This window comes from Aspergillus pseudodeflectus, assembly GCF_044049435.1.
Source record: "Aspergillus pseudodeflectus strain CBS 756.74 chromosome Unknown BJX68scaffold_14, whole genome shotgun sequence".
In the NCBI taxonomy this organism is placed as follows: domain Eukaryota; kingdom Fungi; phylum Ascomycota; class Eurotiomycetes; order Eurotiales; family Aspergillaceae; genus Aspergillus; species Aspergillus pseudodeflectus.
This window is the reverse complement of record NW_027263790.1, coordinates 151918-169165: the sequence shown is the minus strand read 5'-3', so window position 1 is coordinate 169165 and position 17248 is coordinate 151918. Positions and strand designations below refer to the sequence as shown.

Genomic DNA, 17248 nt, shown 5'->3' with positions numbered 1-17248 from the left:
CATTATTATCCAGACTGTTGGGAGTTTGGTGAGCCAAGGCGTCAGTAACAATAAGCTCCCCCGCCAAGGTTCCAAGATTCCTTCCTTTGGACTTCTCTCGGGGAGCCGATCGGAATCCCGAGTTGCCTGATTGTGTGGTCTGATTTTTACCGCGTCCCGATGGTCTACGGACTAGATATCTACAGAAACTAGTCATATAGTAAGTGTTTTCCCGTTTCCGTGAAGCTCTTCAAGCTCGAAATCCTTTCTTGTTCCTTACTATCGACTATCCCTCTATTCCATTCTAACCCGACTAGCAATCTAACAGTGCGATCTATACCGTATACCGAGACCCAAATCCCAACATGTTCACCTGTTGCCATGTCAACAGGGAACAAATTCCTGATACTGACTATTCTGTTGCAGGCCGGAACGAGCGTCCCTTAATCTGCAACACGATGGTCGGGAAGACGCTGACTCCAACCATGAGTGCCACGCAGACACCTGCGCTTGCAGCGACTCCGACATTCTCGAACATACCCGGAAACCTAAGTTCAGTCAGTTGATGCGAATCACAGCACTTCAACGCGAACAACATACCAAAACGGACCGAGGAAACCCCAGATCTGACGGACAAACGTGATACAAACACCCACACTAGAAGCATCCTCAGGATGGCAATCCACCGCATACGTGATAAGAACCGTGGTCACGATCTGGTTACCAGCAGCGCCGATCGCGATGCCGATAATGGGAGCTACGTTCCACTGGCCCTGCTTGGCATGTTCGGTGCACACAAGGAAAACGATGATACCGACAATGGAGCAAGTATAACCCAGGTAGCTAAGCCAGAGTCGAAACTCGGGCTCTGGCTTCCGGTTCATCCTTTTCGCGCGCATGTTCATCCAGAGATCGGACATGTGGCCTCCCAGCTGCTCGCCGATGAGGGATCCGATGATCGGGCCCAAGAATTGCAAACCGAGCTGCTCTGCGTTGAGTTCAAACTTTCCTTGGAGCAGCTGGGGCACTTCAACGGTGGCCAAGACGTTGCTCAAGAGAAAGATCATCGCGTACGCAGCAGCAGGAACCATGACGCAGGGTTTCATACACAGTCCTAACGGCTTGATGAACTCAATCCATTGGATAGGTGTTGGGTCAATCCGTCGAATCTGAACATACTCTCTCTTCCACGCAGGCTCTTTAGGATCCGCGGTGTTCCCGATATAACGAGTTTCCGGGCCGAGGAAGAGATACAGGATGAACTGAACACCATTGATCTAATCTTGTGATCAGAAAGTAGGTCTCACGCAGAGATCGAGACACTTACAATGGCCAGAACCCAATAGATCCAGATATAACTCGCACGGTAAGTCACGAAGCCGAAAATGAAGGGCCCACAAGGGATACCCAGCGTAAGTAGCAGGGTCCAGACACCCATATACTTCGCACGATCTTTCTTGAAGAATGTTTCCATCACAACACCGCTTCCAATCGCTGCGAAACGTGGTTAGCATGACTTCCTTGATTGGACCACTTGGGAAAAGTCAGTCATACCTGAAGCCGGAGATATGAAGAATGCTTGCAGTGCCCGACACGCCGCAGTAGAGGCATAATCTGTGGATTTTGCGCACCCGACATTGCAAACTAAACTACAGAGCAGGGACAGAAGGAAGATCGGGCGTCGGCCATATCGATTGGAAAGAGGCTTCCAGAACAAGGGTGCACCACCAAGAATGGCGATTTGAAGCGATGTAAGATATGTGACCTGGTGGAGTGTAACGCCAAATTCTTCGGCAATCCTGGTTATCACTTAGCAGACGGGAACACTCAAATATCGTACAGCATTCTCACGTTTCATAAGCGGGGATGATACCGGCTGCGGCAAATGTTCCCATGCAGGCGTGGAAGGCTACTAGAACGAGGTTTGCAATTTTCTGCAACCGCCAGAATGTCAGCTAAGTCACGTTTATTTGAACAACTTGATCATTCACCTTCCAGGACGGCCAGTTATAAGGATCCGCAGGGTCCATGCTGGGGACAGGATCCAGCTCCAAGGTACCGTGACGTTCCATGAGGAAATCACGGTGTGCCTTTGAAAGACGGTTTGCCATTATGTCGGAGTACTTGGAAGGAATTCCAGCCTCTGTGCTCTCCACGAGGTCAACACCATTCTTTGACGCCTGCTGAGACTCCATATCTGGAGAGTCTTCAGCAGCGGAGGTTGGTTGCATCTCCATGGAGTTAGGCATATCAAGAGAGGATAGCGAAGGTCACTGAAATCGTGTCTTCAGGGTATCCTCCGTGATGAAGGTCAAGGTAGTTGTTGTCTCAACGATTGCGTGATGGGGGGATATAGGAAGGACTAGAGACGGAGTGCCTGTGACGTGCCAGACAACGAGTCAGCTCTCTCAAATCCCCTGGCCGGATGCTGAAAAATAGGAAGTCCCGGATCCGCGGACTCTGCTGGGGTTTGATAAGATCAGCTGGCCTATCACGGGGTTCAGGTTACATGTTTTCTCCCCGGGGAAAGTTGACACTGTGGACCTGGACATCCTCGGTGACTGACCTGGGCACCGCTGGGGAAAACCTCGCGGAGAGCGTGACACGATGGGGTTTCTCCAGAGTCCCCACGGCGTGACCGAGTCAGATGGAAAAAACCAGCAATAATTGTGGATGCCGTGTGTCCAAAATGATCAATACCGCCGACGCTGACGAGGCTATGGATCAGGTTGGAACGAAATCCGAGCAATTCTACGCAGGCCAGTGGCCAACAAATGTCAACGATTGATTCGAAACGCGGTTCATTGGCTCCAAGAGTTCGGTTAGATGGCTTCTAGCCACGGTTGGAAAGGCCATGAGCCAGAAGATGGATCCCACCCCATCCGATTTCCAACAGTAAACAGGGGGCGTCAATGCCGATGGGGGAGCGACTATCGATGCCACAGTGGCCAATATGGTGCTTAGAAGCAAGAAGCAAGTTGAAATCAAACGCAAGATAGGCAATGGCAGGTGCCACCCACATTCGAACTTGAACGTCACTTGTAGGGTTACAGTGAACACCGTGAGAATCACTAGATAGTGAAAACCATACAACGGAATCCGGGATCGATCCCGACGGAATGGAAGCATAAAATCCTCTTCCGGAGCCCGAATCTCGTAGCCGATACTGCCAAGCAGCCATTCCAAGACCTGGCTTGAGGCTTGATCTCGGCAGGTGTTTCGGATATCTCGTCGGCAGATATCGCCACTGCCGCCCCACAAAATCTCCCACACTCACCCACACTCGCTTCTAGTAGTACCTGCTCTGCACTGCCCTCCACACCCCCCGGACTCCTCATTTTCAGCAAGGTTCTGGTCTGGAATGGCTATGGATTAATTGATGGGTTGCCTCTTTTCTTCTTGATAGACACCCAATATGCCACAATCGACGCCATCAAAGCCTCTTATATGTGGTGCGTGCCAAAAGGCTTTCACCAAAGCGGAACACTTGAGGGTCAGTAATATCTAATCGCTTCGGCGCATCTTCCCCCGTCAGTGGAGACATCTATTAACGCCGGCACTTAGAGACATGAACGCTGCCGTAAGGACTCCCTAGTCGCTTCGAGGCGATCGATATGCCAAGAGATACAGGAGCTGATGGATGACTGATATGACGAAGATACCGGATCCAAGCCATTTGTTTGCAAAGAATGTCGCAGGCCATTTGCGCGCCAAGATGCTTTGACCCGCCATGAGAAATTGCACAGCCGTGCAGCAGCCACCAAGCAGACACAGTCACAGCAATCACTGCCTGTGTCCCGAGTGGCTTCATTTGACACGCTACCTTGGGACGCTCCTCGAGCACCAGCAGAAGATGTGGTCACAGCTTGCCCTCCAGGCCAAACCTGGGAGGCATCTGGTACTCATCAGGCGTCAGGCCTGCAGGCTACGGCTTCAGACCTTGATTTTGCCCTGATATGGCCCGACTCAGAGAACCTGTTCCAGAGTATCATGTCATCAGATACCTCGGATCAGTGGCAGATACCTCTCGGTGCCCTACCTGTCCCTCCTGTAGTGCAGGACATCAGTGGCATGAATTTTGGGTCTCCCAACTCCTTCGATGATAGAGCGTCATCGATTGGCACTATTCCATCTGGTGGGAGTCATCAGGCCGTGCGAGACGTGTCAGATATGGTCACCAGTTCGGTATGCACTACATCTTCGTCCTTGAGGGTGGCTAACGGGCCGTTAGTCCTCCAGCGTTACAGCCGCGATCAAGGCTACTTCGATTACATCCGTCTTTCTAGACGAATGCCTGCATATGTTCTTCGTGCGGTTTATCCCTACGTTTCCCATTCTCCATCGGGCTACTTTCGTTTTTCGTGACTGCACACACCCATTGCTCCTCGTGGCGATGGCCCTGGGTTCCTTGTAAGGCATCCACCTAGCTTATCCACTTGCTAAGTATGCCTCATGAGTTAACTCATAGCTAATACACATGGCCTGCGTCTAGGTATTTGGGACCCAAAGACTCCGTTTCCACGGGAGAAGCCTTGTTTCGTCTGGCACATACTGCAATCTCGACATCAGTGAGTTCCATGTCTTCACTCATAAGTCGCAAGGATTGCTGATTTGCATAGTGGCAATCGTTAATTACTCACCGCGGGCCGTACGATGCTTGTAACGGTGTTCAGCTTCTGCTAACAGCGTTACTGGGGCAGATATATGGTGCATTGTCCAAGGTAGGTTGACTCCTCTATATCCATGGGCACATTCTAATCGCTGTCTTCTCTGCATGCAGAACCGAGCCATTCGTACCACAAGTCAGGTGTTTCGTCCACTCGGCTTCTTCTGGGCAAGACATTGCGGCATGCTGGACAGCGAACCCTTTTCAATGGAAGATGTGCCATTCCCTAACGCATCTAGCTCCGAAAAGGATCACAAATGGCGGACATGGGCCGCAAGAGAGATTCAGCAACGTGCTCTGCTGGCATACTATATCCTAGATGGACTCGTTGCTCAGATGTCTGGCGATGGAGCCTCCACTCGCCACGTCGCTAACCCGCTTACCCTTCCTAGCAGTGAAGCGGCGTTTGATGCAAACACCGCAGACGAGTGGTTGACACATATGCGCTCTCAGAAACCAGATCAGCCTTCCTTCCGCTTGATCTTCCGCTCCCTCTTCCCTCCCATCGGCAGTTTCCGACCTCTCGACTACCAATTATCTGCCTTTTCCCTTCGGGTAATCTTGGAGGGCCTGCAATCCCTTGTTTCCGACTCAGATGAGTACGATCTTGCGGCCGTAGGTGTCCCAGGTCGCTCGGACGTCCGCCGGGCCCTAGCCCAAGTCCACGAAACCATCACAATGAGCATTCATCTCTCCGCCGCCGAGCGCCTCGAGGTTCTCCTGCGCTGGCATACAATTTGCCTTGACACCATGATCAACTCCACCGTCCTCTGCCGGCACGTTTGCACCCGCCATGAAATTTCACAGCACGTCTCTGGAGGCACCCGCACCCTGCGCTCCAACTTCGACATGCTAAACTGGGTCCACACCGAAGATGCTCGGCGCGCCCTTCTCCACGCCATTGCCATCCAGGACATAGTTGAGCAACTTCCCCGCGGCCGTGCACACGTAATCCACATGCCAAGTTCTCTCTTCGCTGCAGCAACAGTCTACGTCGTCTTCGCTCTGGCCGGTGTCGCAAACATCCATCTCCCCCGCACCATCGTATGGCAAGATGCATTACTCTCCCGCGCAGATCTCAATCTAGGCTGTGAGAACATCCGACCCTCAACTGGGTCCGAGACGAGCCGTTTCGTCGTAGAGGGAAGGACGGATTCGCCGCCTGGTGTTGCGGCTACTCGAAATCTACTGTATGAGATGAATTCGATGCAGAAACTGTTCCGATGTTTGATTTCGCAGTGGGGGATCGCGCATGACATGGAGGAGATCGTTAATGAGTGGATTACCCTGTGTCATTAGTTCTCTTGGCACTACTTACTGGTTTGGTAAAATTGTGAGGTTCCGGCGTTGTTGAGTTAGGGTACATGGCGAATTGAGAACTGCTTGTATATATCATCAACCAACTACATTACAATACACACATTTCATAAACTGCGTCTAGTCACTCTTCTTTGCTAGTATCATTCAAGGCCTATTTAACATTAAGCAGTTGTTTTGATTTTTGATGCTTATCTGGAAGGCAGTAGTTACTCTGACGTTCGCTTCAGGATTACTCAAGTTGAAGCAGACCCTAGGTTCTCAGTAGGCAGTTGTTACAACCGCCCCAAGACTACTAAAGTGCTTGGCGTGACAGCGTGACAGCCCACCTAGATGCTCCTACGTATTTCATAGGTACTTGCTTTGACCTAAGCCAATTACTCAATATCGTATCGCTAGCTCTTCAATGTTCGAGAAGACTCCAAGGTCGCTCAATGTATGTACAAAGGTAAGAAAAAGATATAGACGAGGAACACGTATGCAAGATTCGCAATGCAATTTGAAACAACCCAGAAAGCAGGGGTATCGACTCTATGCAGTCTAGAAAACAGAAGAGATAGACATCAGGACGGTGAAGAGTAATGCAAATAACCTCCGTAAGATGAAAGACAAAACGAAGCTGGAAAATGATGTCGGGAATAAGGAAGACAGCTCGTAATACCGGAAAGAAAATGACATGATGCTTGGATATAATCGAGACGAAATGCGCAGCTGAACATGCGAGAAAAAGTGCTAGACAGCAGGTGCGGCTCGAGTGCTTTGTTCGAGTTTCATGAACGCTCGCGTCATGGCGGATCCGACTTCTTTGAATAGCTCGTGCATGATGGATTCAGACTTCGTAAGGCTTAGGCCCTCTTTTAATGCCCGCTCCTTGAAGTACGGCAGCATGCTGTCCCAGAATTTGACAAACACCGTTTCGATCGGAGGCTGGGTTTGAACGTTTTCCGAGCGCAATAGGACGTGGGAGTTGCCGGGGCTCTGTTTTATGATGGGCTTGCTTGTATCAGGGTCGGTGAACTGGTTGCGAGGACGTTGTGTAGGTCGATCAAGCAGGGACTCGTCTTCCCGCTGTCTCTTCACGCCTGTAAGCACTTGCATATGGTGCGGATCTTGGAGCGTCGAAGATAATTGATATTTGATGTTTGATAGAAGTTGTCGACTGTTGGATAACTCAAAGTTCATGTTTCGAAGTTGAGTGCACCTCACGAATCGGTCCTCCTCGGCCTTTCGGTAGCGAGCTGCCCAAAGAGATGCTTCATCCTTGACAGCGAGCGACGGCGATGATTCGGTGGTCGGAGGTGTAAATATTGATTGTGGTTCCACGTCTGGGAGGCTTTTCACCCAGTCGGCCACTCGTTGAAGCTTGCTGCTTTGAGGCACCTCGGGATTACGGACCAGCTGGCTGAGAGCCCGTTCCTTCTCCAACTGCTCCTTGAACTCGTCCATCTCCTTCCATGCATCCAGCAACGACATAATCTCAGGTTCCAGCAGCTGAGGAGGTGCTGAGTGCCCGTCTCTGATAGCGTCCCGGCAAATGGCCCGTTGTGAGATGTACTCGGTTATACGGCGGCGGCAGGAGTAGTGAGAGTAACGGCGACCGATTTCCCGCTCAAGTGCGACTTCAATTTCGATCCAAAACTTGGCGGAAGTGAACTCCGATATTTCTTTGTACTTCGCTCGCTTCTCGCAGACTTTAATCAGGGCAATTTGTTCGTTGATATCGAGGGGACCGCGTTTGGGCTTGCGGAGGGCGGCGTCCTTGGGCTTCTGGAGAGTCTCATCTTTGTGAAAGACTGTAATTCCCTGTTCCATCATGGCCCCTTCCCTCCTTTATCCCTCTTGTCCCGGTCGGAAATTGCGAATTCGAACCCGAAGCAAGAAAGAAAAGAGGAGAGGAGGAGGGCAGGTGGAGGGTCAGATGTTGGGTCGCAGATGGGCTGAGAAAAGCGAGCGCCGCCCACTCTGAGTGGCACGGTGGCACCTGATTGTCTTGGAGGCTGGACTCGGAAGTCACGGGCGTCGGCGGCGAAAACCGCAGTGCTAACTGTAAAAGGGGAAGGCGGGCTTCTTGGCTCACCGTAGCCGTACAGAGAGGACTTTCCTCGGTTCTCGACGGCGTAAGCTGACCTGATTTGACTCTGTACCTCTTGAAAGCACAGAGTAAGCACGAAAATGCCTCAAGGCTTCTCCTTGCCTCTGATGACTTGTCACCGGGCACCGAGTCAAATCCGAACGCCGTCAAGTCGCGCAGACGCGTCTTTAGTCTACCGCGCGGTTCTCCGTATTTTTCGGCCGCTCCGGAATTGCCCTCCGCTCTGTCACGCCCTTGTCAGTCGATTTCCGCCGAAACTGAGCTTCGTCTGAGTTTCCTGATTCGGTTCCAGCATTGCTTTTGGGATATCCTTTCACATTGCTCATAGACTGTTTGCGCACGTTGCTCGCTTGGCTTGGTGGAGGTTTATGGACCGACTGCCTTTTATTTGCGGCTGCAACAGCCTCGTCTCGCTTCTTCCTGGCCCAATCTCGAGCATTTCGATACGCAGTCAGCCCTTGCTGGAAGCTCTCCATATTTGCATGAATGGTCCATTCCCCAAGGCGTGTCATCACATACTCGGGGACGCCGAGATTCCGACCTGAACTGGCAATGTGTGTTGCGTATAGCTCCAGGAGTCCGCGACAATATGTTGCTGATATGGTATAAGCATTGTTGTCAAACACAGGCTTCTCTTGCTTGTGTGAGTGGAGGGCATGGATGGCTCGAGCCCCAAGAGCGCCATAATAACAAGCTTGTCGTTCAGCCTCAACAGCACTGACTTGAGCACCTTTGACCTTCAAGAAAAAATTCGGAGCAACAAGTCCATCAGTTTGCGATGGAACTATCAAGTCGTTGAGCTTGTTGAGGATTGCAGAGTCCAATTTTGCCGCACGTGCACCATGATATATGTCCGGTTTGGCGTGGATTTGGATGCCATCAGTCAGATGGGCTAGGTTGGCAAAGTGGCGATTTTTACCAGCATGCCCGGACGTTCTGCCCTCAAGTATCGATATCACAGAATCCTTGGCTTCCTGTTCGGTACGTACTTTCCAATACGTGATTGCGAATTCCTCAAAATCGTCCTTTGAATACGTTGATACAGAAGCCCGTGGAGCTGTTATCATCTCCTTGACCTCCTCCAAGTTTTTTGGAGGCGCGGGCTCCCTACCATCCGGGTACTTATACCCAGGAGGATATATTAAATGGTTGATCAGGTGGTCTTCAAAGTTATCGCTATACGCTGTGGTGTTTGCGGGACCAGCCGCTTGTTCCTTTAACCCATAGTCCCAAAACTTCAACCCCTCGCCCGAGGAGGTATTCGTTGGTTCGATGGAGTTATCGCGGTTTACTTGCGGCTCCGGAAACTAAGAAATCTATGTCAGCTATGGTCCTCGAGAGAATGTTTGCAAGGCAACATACGCCTCTTAGGCCAGCAAAGTCTGGGCCTCCATGCCGCGAAAATTTCGAGATTTCCCTCAACCGTTTCTTGTCAAAACCTTGGAGAATAACCTCGGCCCTTTGGGCAGGTCTATGACTTCGTCAGTAGCGAAATCGCCGGGGCGCTCGATATTCACATACGTTGGGGGTCCGTAGACTGGCTTAGCGACTCTCTGCTGTACTTCCCTCAAAGCGTTTCTGGTCAACCGAGGCCGGTTCAAGGTATGCCAGTAGTTTGTCTTTCTCTTCAACCAGCTCGGAGGTTGGATGGGCGCCATGGGAGCAATTTATGCCACTGCACAGCTTGAGCCTTAAATAAAGTAAATGATTATATAGTATGAGTGCAAGTATAGATGTGGAACAATCCACAGTGGACGAGCCAAACCGAGTCCGATATATACATTCGCAACAAAGACTCGCTGCCGCCCATTTTTGGAACAAAAGACCCTACGCTACCGTGTCAGAAGTTGAAAGCACGGCAAAAGCGCTTGATGGTGACAATGAACCAACATCCCAAGGCCAAAGAAAGGCCAAGGTCGCCGAGTCCCGTATAATTAGCCTCCCTCCTTGCAAAAGCATTGACGGATGCGCGTTTTTGTTAAAGCACACCATAGTCGCCGAGGTCCCAAATGCCTATACCATGAATATACGTTGAAACTTCAAAATACCTCGAGATTCCATTATCTATAAGTTCATTCATCCAAGATCCTTTTCATTATCTATACGTTATTCCTCCGCCATCTTTTGCATCTTCGCAATAAGAGTGACAACTACACCTCCCCTGTCAGGCAGGATATTCGGTGTCATCCATGACGCCCGAAGGGAACCTAGGAATTGCTAGCGATTATGACTCCGAATTGGTGCACACAACGAGATACTGGTCCTCATTCCCCTATAGAACCGAACTACAAAGTCATGCCGACGTCCAATATTTGCCCTTCGAGAATACCTCAAAGCCTGAATGCATACGTAGCTGCAGTATTCATTCGCACGCCCACCGAGAGCGTGGCCTACTCGGGCTCCGTCCACATCTACACATTTTTTCTGCGTCGTACAACAAGGCAAAGCCATAATCTCGTGTACAACTCTTCGTATGACCTCGTGCATCTACGTTGTCCAGATATAAAAACACACAGAAAAAAAAATCAAGCACGCATAGCAATCGCCACTCGCCGACCTCGATGAAAGGGCTAGGCTTAGGTAGACGCCTGTTAACCATGTACTAACCCCCCGCCCTTTGCAACCTGCGAAACAGGCATCACAATTCCGGGTATATGACCTAGCACCGCCCCTGTGACTGAACGGGGTCGACCCGCCCTCCGTGGACAGACAAGTGGGTGCTTATAAGGCTGGATTCGCAGGGTTCTTCAAAAAGAGGTCCTGGAGTCTGAGTATCGAGATAGTGATAATAAGAGGATTTGCCTGCATTAAGCCATTATGTAGGCTTTATTTCAGCATTGGAAAGGGGAAATCTCGACTGTTACAGGTACGGACTTTGGACCAGGTAGCTTTTCCAAGAGACATACTTGATGCCTCACTTAGGCACATACCTACACACTAAGTGCCTGGTGAAGTGACAACTCCTGGCTTCACAGGACTCTTGGCTCTATGTAAAGAAAAGGACAAACGAGGGATACAATCACAGTAGGGGGAAATAGTAATAAGGTCAATGAAGTGTGCTCAGTCTGAGGGCAGTATTGAGAGTCATGCAAGCTGCATCAAACCATCCCTCGCTCTTGATATATAAGCCTGTGTTATCCTCATTCTACTTGAGTCTCTCTCCTCACCTTCCTTTATAATCTCTGCATCTCTCCTCTCCCACACCTCTCACTACAACACTTCTTACCTCAACACTTCCATCTTCTCAACCATCCTCAAGATCTCTAGCATCCATCAACACAACCTTCAATTATCCACGTACTCCTTAACCTATTCGCCCACCTCTTAAGAAGCCACAATGACATCCAAGACCGAAAACAGCTCTATCAACGACGTGCCCGCTGGAGATGTCCAGTTCGGCTTTGAATGCCTGCGCAACATTGACAGTGATGGCAAGGTAAGACACACATGTTCAAGCCATTCAAACAGGAAGTTCCATGCTAACCGTCTACAAACATCCAGGTCGACCTTGCCGGAGTCGCCGCTGCCATGGGGCACACGAACACCGCTTCTACTGGGAACCGTTTCCGACAACTTGCTCAGCGCTATGGATTCCAGGGCCTCAAGTCCAAGACCACAGGCACCGCTGCAAAGGCAAAGGCTGGTGGAAAAGCAGCAAAGAAGTCCGCTGCGCGCAAAGGCGCGAAGAAGTCGTCTGCAGAGCCCATTCCGGCTAAGAAGGGGGTTGCCAAGGGTAAAGGTAAAGAGAAGGATAGCAGTGCTGAGGAGACCGAGGGGGAGGAGGCCAATATCGCCGTTGTGAGTATGTCATGACCGCCTTCTCTGCCGTTCATGAGGATCTTTACGGGAAGGATGTGTCCCTACGCGGAATGATTGCTAACGATTGTTATAGTAGAAAACAGTTCCTCGAAGTAGATCGCCACCTTCGTCTTCTGACTATTGGACATACGTACGGTACCCTGAGCCCTTGGCCTGCGTTACTCGATGATAACTGACCTCTTGCTACGCAGTTTCGTTGGTGTTCGCTCATTCCCCTGTGCGGATCCTGGCAGGTCATCCTTCGTGGCAAGGAGGTCCCAAAAAAATGAGGGGTTCAAGGCGCAAAGACGCAAGCCTTGTGGATAGTTGGAACGAGGATATCAATCTGGGAAATATTTTTTTTTATGCCGTCTGTGGCATCGTGCCCTAAATCGGAATCAATTGCGTGACGCCGTCATATTGAGGCAGATCTGTTATTTTGCGAGCATTAGGATAAGGTCATCTAAAAGAAACTGCTTGAAGATTCGTATACGCCCTCGGTCTCTGGAGTGATTATGGTACATCGTAGCTTGCTGCCCACCGAACCCCCCACAGCCCCAGTTGTTTTGCCCAACCCCGCATGGAAAGTGCGATGGGTGCTCGTAATTATTGCTCCTGCCGATGGCGCCCTTCGTACCTCTCGAGAGCTTGGCCTCCTTCGGGCAGGTACAGGCGCCTCATCGCAACTTCCCGTAGCGGTCCATGGGTTTGAAGACAATCATCGTTCTTGCCTGACTTCGGTTCTGCTAAACTACTGTAGAATGGAGAGGAGTATATAGCACCAGTACTCGTGGACCGGAGATAAAGCTATAGTGAGGATAGTTACACGGCCTAAATAAGCAGCTAGATAGCGCGCCTGAACTTAATCTGGAGCTCAGAGTGGTACTTAGATACTTGGTTCAGTAAGTGTGCAATTCGAAATACTCTTGCTGCTCTCCCTACCGCTCATATGCTCTTCCATCGTCCTCTGGACAGTAGATCTGACCAGGGCTTCTTCAACCTTCTGATAAACAGACTGAGGACCAGAGACTCCTAAGTATTTATCATCATCAGCAGCTCCAGACGCTCTCCATTGACCAACCTCTCATTCATCCCCAGCTCGCGAACCATGTTCACACCCCCAGTCTAGACGCATTCTACCCACTTCACTTCCAGCAACAGGTGTCCTGTTTTAACTGAACTCCGGCTCACAGACCTGTCTCTCTTTTTCTCCCTATCCTCTCTGACTTCTCAAACTCTTCTTCCCTACATCCTCTCTCAACTCCCACACTGCGTCTACCCAAACCGTCTACAGATTCCTCAAGTCCATCACACCTACAAGCCTACTTTTCCCCCTTCAAACCATTTAACAGATACAATCATCTCCAAAATAATCACCATGTCGACCAGCGTGACTCCTGAGGAGCACATCGCGCTCCTAGTGAGCTGCATCAAGACCCTGACTGGGAAGGTAAGCAACCTCTAACTCTGGATCCGGCTCTCACCACACTCCCATCCTAATCCTAACCCACTGCCGCTCCTTCTCGTTGAAGACTCATCCAAGACTGAGCTTACATTATTACATCTCAACCCAAACGAAGCAAAGCTGACCTCACTCGTCTAGATTGACTTCGCTGCCGTCGCACGCGACTGCAACATCATCACCGCCGCTGCAGCGCAAAAGCGGTACTCCCGCCTCCTCAAGGCAAACGAAACTGCAATGCAGACTGCGAATGCGAATGCGAGCGGAAACACCAACGCCAACGGCGAGCCAGCGGCATCGAGCACTACGGACCAGGACCAGGCTCCGGCCAATGGATCGCCGGCGAAGGCCAGCCGTAAGCGTGAGACTTCATCCTCATCTTTTCCACAACTACGATTATATATTGACTAAAACTTTCTATACAGGGCCCGCCGGGAACAAGGCGAAGCGAAAGGCAAAGACCACTTCCACCGAGTCTAAGCCTCCCCGCAAAAAGGCTAGAGCCCAGAAGAAGAAGAAGACGGGTCAGCAGGAAGAGAGCGAAGAAGAGCAGGTGGATGATGATATCTATGAGGACGCGGAGACTGGCGAGGAGGACGTGTGCTAAAGCGGTTGGTTGTCGGATCCAGAAGACAAGGCCCAGGATCTTTGAACACGAGGTTGTGGATGGTGAGATCCCTTAACCTAGATTCAAGGGTGCGTTGGGAATGAGCATGATGGCTCCAAGATTTGAGTTTGCGTTGCGTTGGTTATCGAACCCTTGGGCAGATGCACCTCTGGGAATGGTCTTTGGCTTTTCTGCTTTTCGTTGTTTGATGCTCTCCTCTGGGGTATGCAAATGGTTTATTCCCGCTAGATACAGTCGTCGCTACTGAGAATCTACACACGGATTTAAGCGCTTGAAACAATCCATCATATTATTCGTACCTGGACATGACCATCAAAAGACATTGCTCACTGGGTATCTGTAGCGAAATAAGCCAATAATAAAAAACAGTCGTAGCACCGAGTCCTTCATAAACTCGCAAAAGCAAAACAGGGGTATTGGTAGATATTAGAAAACAACAGCAAAGTGCTGGCAATATACAAGTATATAGCGCATGTTTAGATGCAATTATCAGGACGCTGGCCAAGGGGTTCGTTATATGTCTGCCATGACAGACTCAAGAATCTTGCGTTTATATTGCGATAGAGACCGCTCCCTCTTTTGCATCTGCGCGCGGAGCTTCATATATCGCTGCTTCCACGTTGTCTCCGCGACTGGGCTGTCCGCAGTGTCGAGTTCGAATTCGGCGTCGGTCAGGCTGTCTAACTCAGCGACGCTAGTGTCCAATTCATCAGCCTGCTTCGGGAGGCTGTCGAATTTACCGGGAGGGATCGGGACGTTGCCAATAGCTAGCTCGTCAAACGAGACATTTATTGAGGATCCGGAGCCGGGTTTGTATTGGAGGGAGATACTATAAACCGGAATTGTCGCATCGCCAGCAGCTGTGGGTCTCGCTTCGACATGCACAGCCAGTGTGCTATCTGTGATCCCTGAGTATCCGAAATATGGCCCGAGTCCCAGGTGCAGAGCGGACGTCAGAGCGGCGGCGCCGAAAGGTAACTTGGAGTACAAAGCAGTCAGATTCGCCACGACGATTGACGCTAGAGCGCGTGCTTCGTCTGCGATGAGAGGGCCCTCGCGACCGGTGAGTTTTGCTCGGAGCAGCTCGCCGGACAGTATTCGCACCACACCGTCGGGAGTAACAATCGTGTTGGTGGCGCCGCTACGAGTGTCGTTCAATGACGAGCTGACTATAGGTGCGGTGGTCGACATTGTAGCTTGATTATCTGTAGTTCCGTTCCGGTTGTTGCCTTCAAAGTTCATGGAGCCCGAGGGATTGCTTACCCCATTGAGCAGCAACGTAGGCGGCGTTGCTAGCCGTACTGGAGCACCTGAGTGCTGTGGAACTTGAAGCTGGAGCTTACTGGGCTTGCCGGGTGCATTAGCCGGCGTGGGGGATTGGTGGTACTGCGGGTTCACGGGATCTTGCTCCAATACAATCGTGGGTGATGGTCTGATCGCAGTGCGGTGGAGATGTGATGGATCAGAGCGGTTAGGGTTCACGGGGAAAGATGAGAAAGGCCCCGACACTGTTCCTCTGTTTGGTGGTCGGCCACGCATCTTCCCTGTTGAGGAAGTATTGGTATTTGGCCAAGCAGATGAGACAGCAGGGCCGTGCCGCCGTTTGGAACGTGATTTCTCTCCTGAGGATGGAGTGACAGCGGACCGGGGTTCAGTGGAAGCAGTGGAAGAAGGAAAGACGTCTGAAGGATGATGACCTCTTGGAAGTATGGCCGACTGTGGGTAGCCGGCAGGGGACGCCTCTCGATCAAGGCTTTTCCAGCGAAGGTCTTGCCCCTGTTGCGCATTGGAAACATCGGACGGGGCATCCGTGGGAAAGGAAGATGCTGTAATCCATGGGGTTTCCGACTCCATATCGTCCGGAAAAGCGCTAAAGGGAATGGCACTGTGCGGGAAAGTTGCGGAGTGTGTGGGGAATGATCCAGCCGGGAAGACGCCGACGGAAGTATCCAGTTGTGGTCTTTTGAGTGCCCTGTCGCCCGGATTATCCTTTTCTTCCGCCCTCTTTCTCCCACGTTTAGGTTTCCATTGCGGAACAAGGGCACGCAAAGCAAGGTCTTCATCCAGGGGCACTCCGTCACGACTATCGCTGACGACAGCATTACTCGCAGGAAGTTGCGTATAGTACGGATGTTGGTGACCGAGACAATACTCGAAAAACGCATCGACATGCATCGCTCGCATCCAGCGCTACACGCATGCTTTGTCAACAAATCTAGACCTAGACTTATTGTAGTGAGATATCAAGGGAAAGCGTACCTTGAGGCGAACGGCATACTGCTGGACCTTTTGGGTGCTTTGCTTCTTCTCCATATCAGGAGGTTCAACTCCTAACTCAATAGCCAACTGGATCCACGTTTTCAACTCCTTGTTGTCAAGCTTCCTTATTAATTCCCATAATGTGAATATACTAAAGCTTTTGCCGTCGCTGCGGGGGGGACACCGAAATGTTTTGCGTAGTTCAGTTGAATCAGCGGATAGAGGAACGTTAGGGTTGCAGTAGAAAATGAACATGACGTAGGCATCATCAATACTGTCGTCCGTGATGTCGCGGGATGGGAGCGATCGACTTTCGACCTGGTCGACCGAGTCGCGCGGCCGTCTTTGAGTCAGGGTATCGAATACTGGAGGAGACATCGACGGGCCGGAGCGCACGGACGGTCCCGGTGGAGCAGCTGGACGCGGGACAGTGGGCGACGATTGCAAACTGCGCGGAGTTGCTTTGCGATGCAAGGGCGGAGAACGAGCACTGCCTATAGAGGAGCCACTCTGGAGGCCAGGATCGAGAGAAGGAGGGTGATATCTTGCATATTGCTGGATCACCACAGGCGGACCAGAGAGCTCAGTATGATCCGCCTGGTTGATCATCGGGAACGTACCCTGCATCGCGAACCAGGAGCGGGCCGACCAAGGAAACCTTGCTATCGAATATGTGGAATATATATTGTGGTCTCAAAGAATGGATCGGAGAGGCGCATGAGGAACTGCGGAGGGTCTGCTCTTGAACCTGGGCAAGCGAATCACGGAAAACAGCACTAGCATCAGCGAGAGGCAGCACAGCTGGACCAGGGACCAGCCTGGGCTCGGCGCATGGGCCAGACTGAGGGTAAATATAAACAAAGACAAGCTCTCACTCGGGAGCAGTTGCGGTAGAGGCAAGGGTGCAAAAACACATGATCATTCGGATTCGAAGAAAGCACAGCGCCATTATCACGAATCGCAAGGTGAAGAGGGGGCTGGACTTGGAGGGCGCTTTAAACCCGCCCACAGCGGCGGCGGTCTATTGCTGCTATTTTGAGACAGCCT

At 51.2% G+C, this 17248-nt stretch overlaps 8 protein-coding genes across 8 annotated transcripts; 3 read left to right on the top strand and 5 right to left on the bottom strand.

The window, feature by feature from the left end:
• Positions 1 to 223: 223 nt before the first annotated feature.
• Positions 224 to 2228, bottom strand: BJX68DRAFT_274868 (putative MFS transporter; the record flags this gene model as incomplete). The annotated part of the gene is made up of 6 exons (XM_071047741.1): positions 224 to 527; positions 580 to 1256; positions 1307 to 1473; positions 1534 to 1778; positions 1831 to 1913; positions 1971 to 2228. 6 exons carry the CDS (start codon positions 2226 to 2228, stop codon positions 392 to 394), a joined length of 1566 nt encoding a protein of 521 aa, XP_070900675.1. The 3' UTR covers positions 224 to 391.
• A 251-nt stretch (positions 2229 to 2479) lies between these two features.
• On the bottom strand, positions 2480 to 3166 carry BJX68DRAFT_49166 (uncharacterized protein). The gene has a single exon (XM_071049265.1). It carries the CDS (start codon positions 3106 to 3108, stop codon positions 2731 to 2733), a length of 378 nt encoding a protein of 125 aa, XP_070900674.1. The 5' UTR covers positions 3109 to 3166; the 3' UTR covers positions 2480 to 2730.
• A 95-nt stretch (positions 3167 to 3261) lies between these two features.
• BJX68DRAFT_49130 (C2H2 type zinc finger domain protein) lies at positions 3262 to 6319 on the top strand. Its single transcript, XM_071049263.1, has 7 exons — positions 3262 to 3472; positions 3544 to 3559; positions 3638 to 4164; positions 4211 to 4389; positions 4472 to 4547; positions 4599 to 4700; positions 4760 to 6319. The coding sequence occupies exons 1-7, from the start codon at positions 3395 to 3397 to the stop codon at positions 5942 to 5944; spliced, it is 2163 nt and encodes a 720-aa protein (XP_070900673.1). The 5' UTR covers positions 3262 to 3394; the 3' UTR covers positions 5945 to 6319.
• Positions 6300 to 7999, bottom strand: BJX68DRAFT_49153 (uncharacterized protein). Its single transcript, XM_071049264.1, has one exon. The coding sequence runs from the start codon at positions 7775 to 7777 to the stop codon at positions 6695 to 6697; it is 1083 nt and encodes a 360-aa protein (XP_070900672.1). The 5' UTR covers positions 7778 to 7999; the 3' UTR covers positions 6300 to 6694.
• Positions 8000 to 8221: 222 nt separating this feature from the next.
• On the bottom strand, positions 8222 to 9712 carry BJX68DRAFT_265268 (uncharacterized protein; the record flags this gene model as incomplete). The annotated part of the gene is made up of 3 exons (XM_071045207.1): positions 8222 to 9361; positions 9417 to 9525; positions 9576 to 9712. The coding sequence occupies 3 exons, from the start codon at positions 9710 to 9712 to the stop codon at positions 8222 to 8224; spliced, it is 1386 nt and encodes a 461-aa protein (XP_070900671.1).
• A 1520-nt stretch (positions 9713 to 11232) lies between these two features.
• Positions 11233 to 12326, top strand: BJX68DRAFT_233790 (uncharacterized protein). The gene is made up of 3 exons (XM_071039669.1): positions 11233 to 11490; positions 11556 to 12003; positions 12065 to 12326. Exons 1-2 carry the CDS (start codon positions 11392 to 11394, stop codon positions 11865 to 11867), a joined length of 411 nt encoding a protein of 136 aa, XP_070900670.1. The 5' UTR covers positions 11233 to 11391; the 3' UTR covers positions 11868 to 12003; positions 12065 to 12326.
• A 904-nt stretch (positions 12327 to 13230) lies between these two features.
• On the top strand, positions 13231 to 13921 carry BJX68DRAFT_265266 (uncharacterized protein; the record flags this gene model as incomplete). Its single annotated transcript, XM_071045206.1, has 3 exons — positions 13231 to 13302; positions 13456 to 13669; positions 13740 to 13921. 3 exons carry the CDS (start codon positions 13231 to 13233, stop codon positions 13919 to 13921), a joined length of 468 nt encoding a protein of 155 aa, XP_070900669.1.
• On the bottom strand, positions 13789 to 17184 carry abp2 (putative ARS binding protein Abp2). The gene is made up of 2 exons (XM_071039668.1): positions 16202 to 17184; positions 13789 to 16132 (listed from the first exon to the last, which is right to left on the bottom strand). The coding sequence occupies exons 1-2, from the start codon at positions 16826 to 16828 to the stop codon at positions 14456 to 14458; spliced, it is 2304 nt and encodes a 767-aa protein (XP_070900668.1). The 5' UTR covers positions 16829 to 17184; the 3' UTR covers positions 13789 to 14455.
• Between the last annotated feature and the right edge of the window lie 64 nt (positions 17185 to 17248).

Bases quoted from the DNA above. Each gene is read 5' to 3' on its own strand.
- abp2 (XM_071039668.1), bottom strand. From the start codon at position 16,828: ATGCAGGGTACGTTCCCGATGATCAACCAGGCGGATCATACTGAGCTC. The intron at 16,133-16,201 runs GTACGCTTTCCC...GCATGCGTGTAG, and splicing joins AGTATGCCGTTCGCCTCAAG to CGCTGGATGCGAGCGATGCA.
- BJX68DRAFT_49130 (XM_071049263.1), top strand. From the start codon at position 3,395: ATGCCACAATCGACGCCATCAAAGCCTCTTATATGTGGTGCGTGCCAA. The intron at 4,548-4,598 runs GTGAGTTCCATG...TGATTTGCATAG, and splicing joins ATACTGCAATCTCGACATCA to TGGCAATCGTTAATTACTCA. The intron at 4,701-4,759 runs GTAGGTTGACTC...CTCTGCATGCAG, and splicing joins TATATGGTGCATTGTCCAAG to AACCGAGCCATTCGTACCAC.
- BJX68DRAFT_49153 (XM_071049264.1), bottom strand. From the start codon at position 7,777: ATGATGGAACAGGGAATTACAGTCTTTCACAAAGATGAGACTCTCCAG.
- BJX68DRAFT_49166 (XM_071049265.1), bottom strand. From the start codon at position 3,108: ATGCTTCCATTCCGTCGGGATCGATCCCGGATTCCGTTGTATGGTTTT.
- BJX68DRAFT_233790 (XM_071039669.1), top strand. From the start codon at position 11,392: ATGACATCCAAGACCGAAAACAGCTCTATCAACGACGTGCCCGCTGGA. The intron at 11,491-11,555 runs GTAAGACACACA...ACAAACATCCAG, and splicing joins ACATTGACAGTGATGGCAAG to GTCGACCTTGCCGGAGTCGC.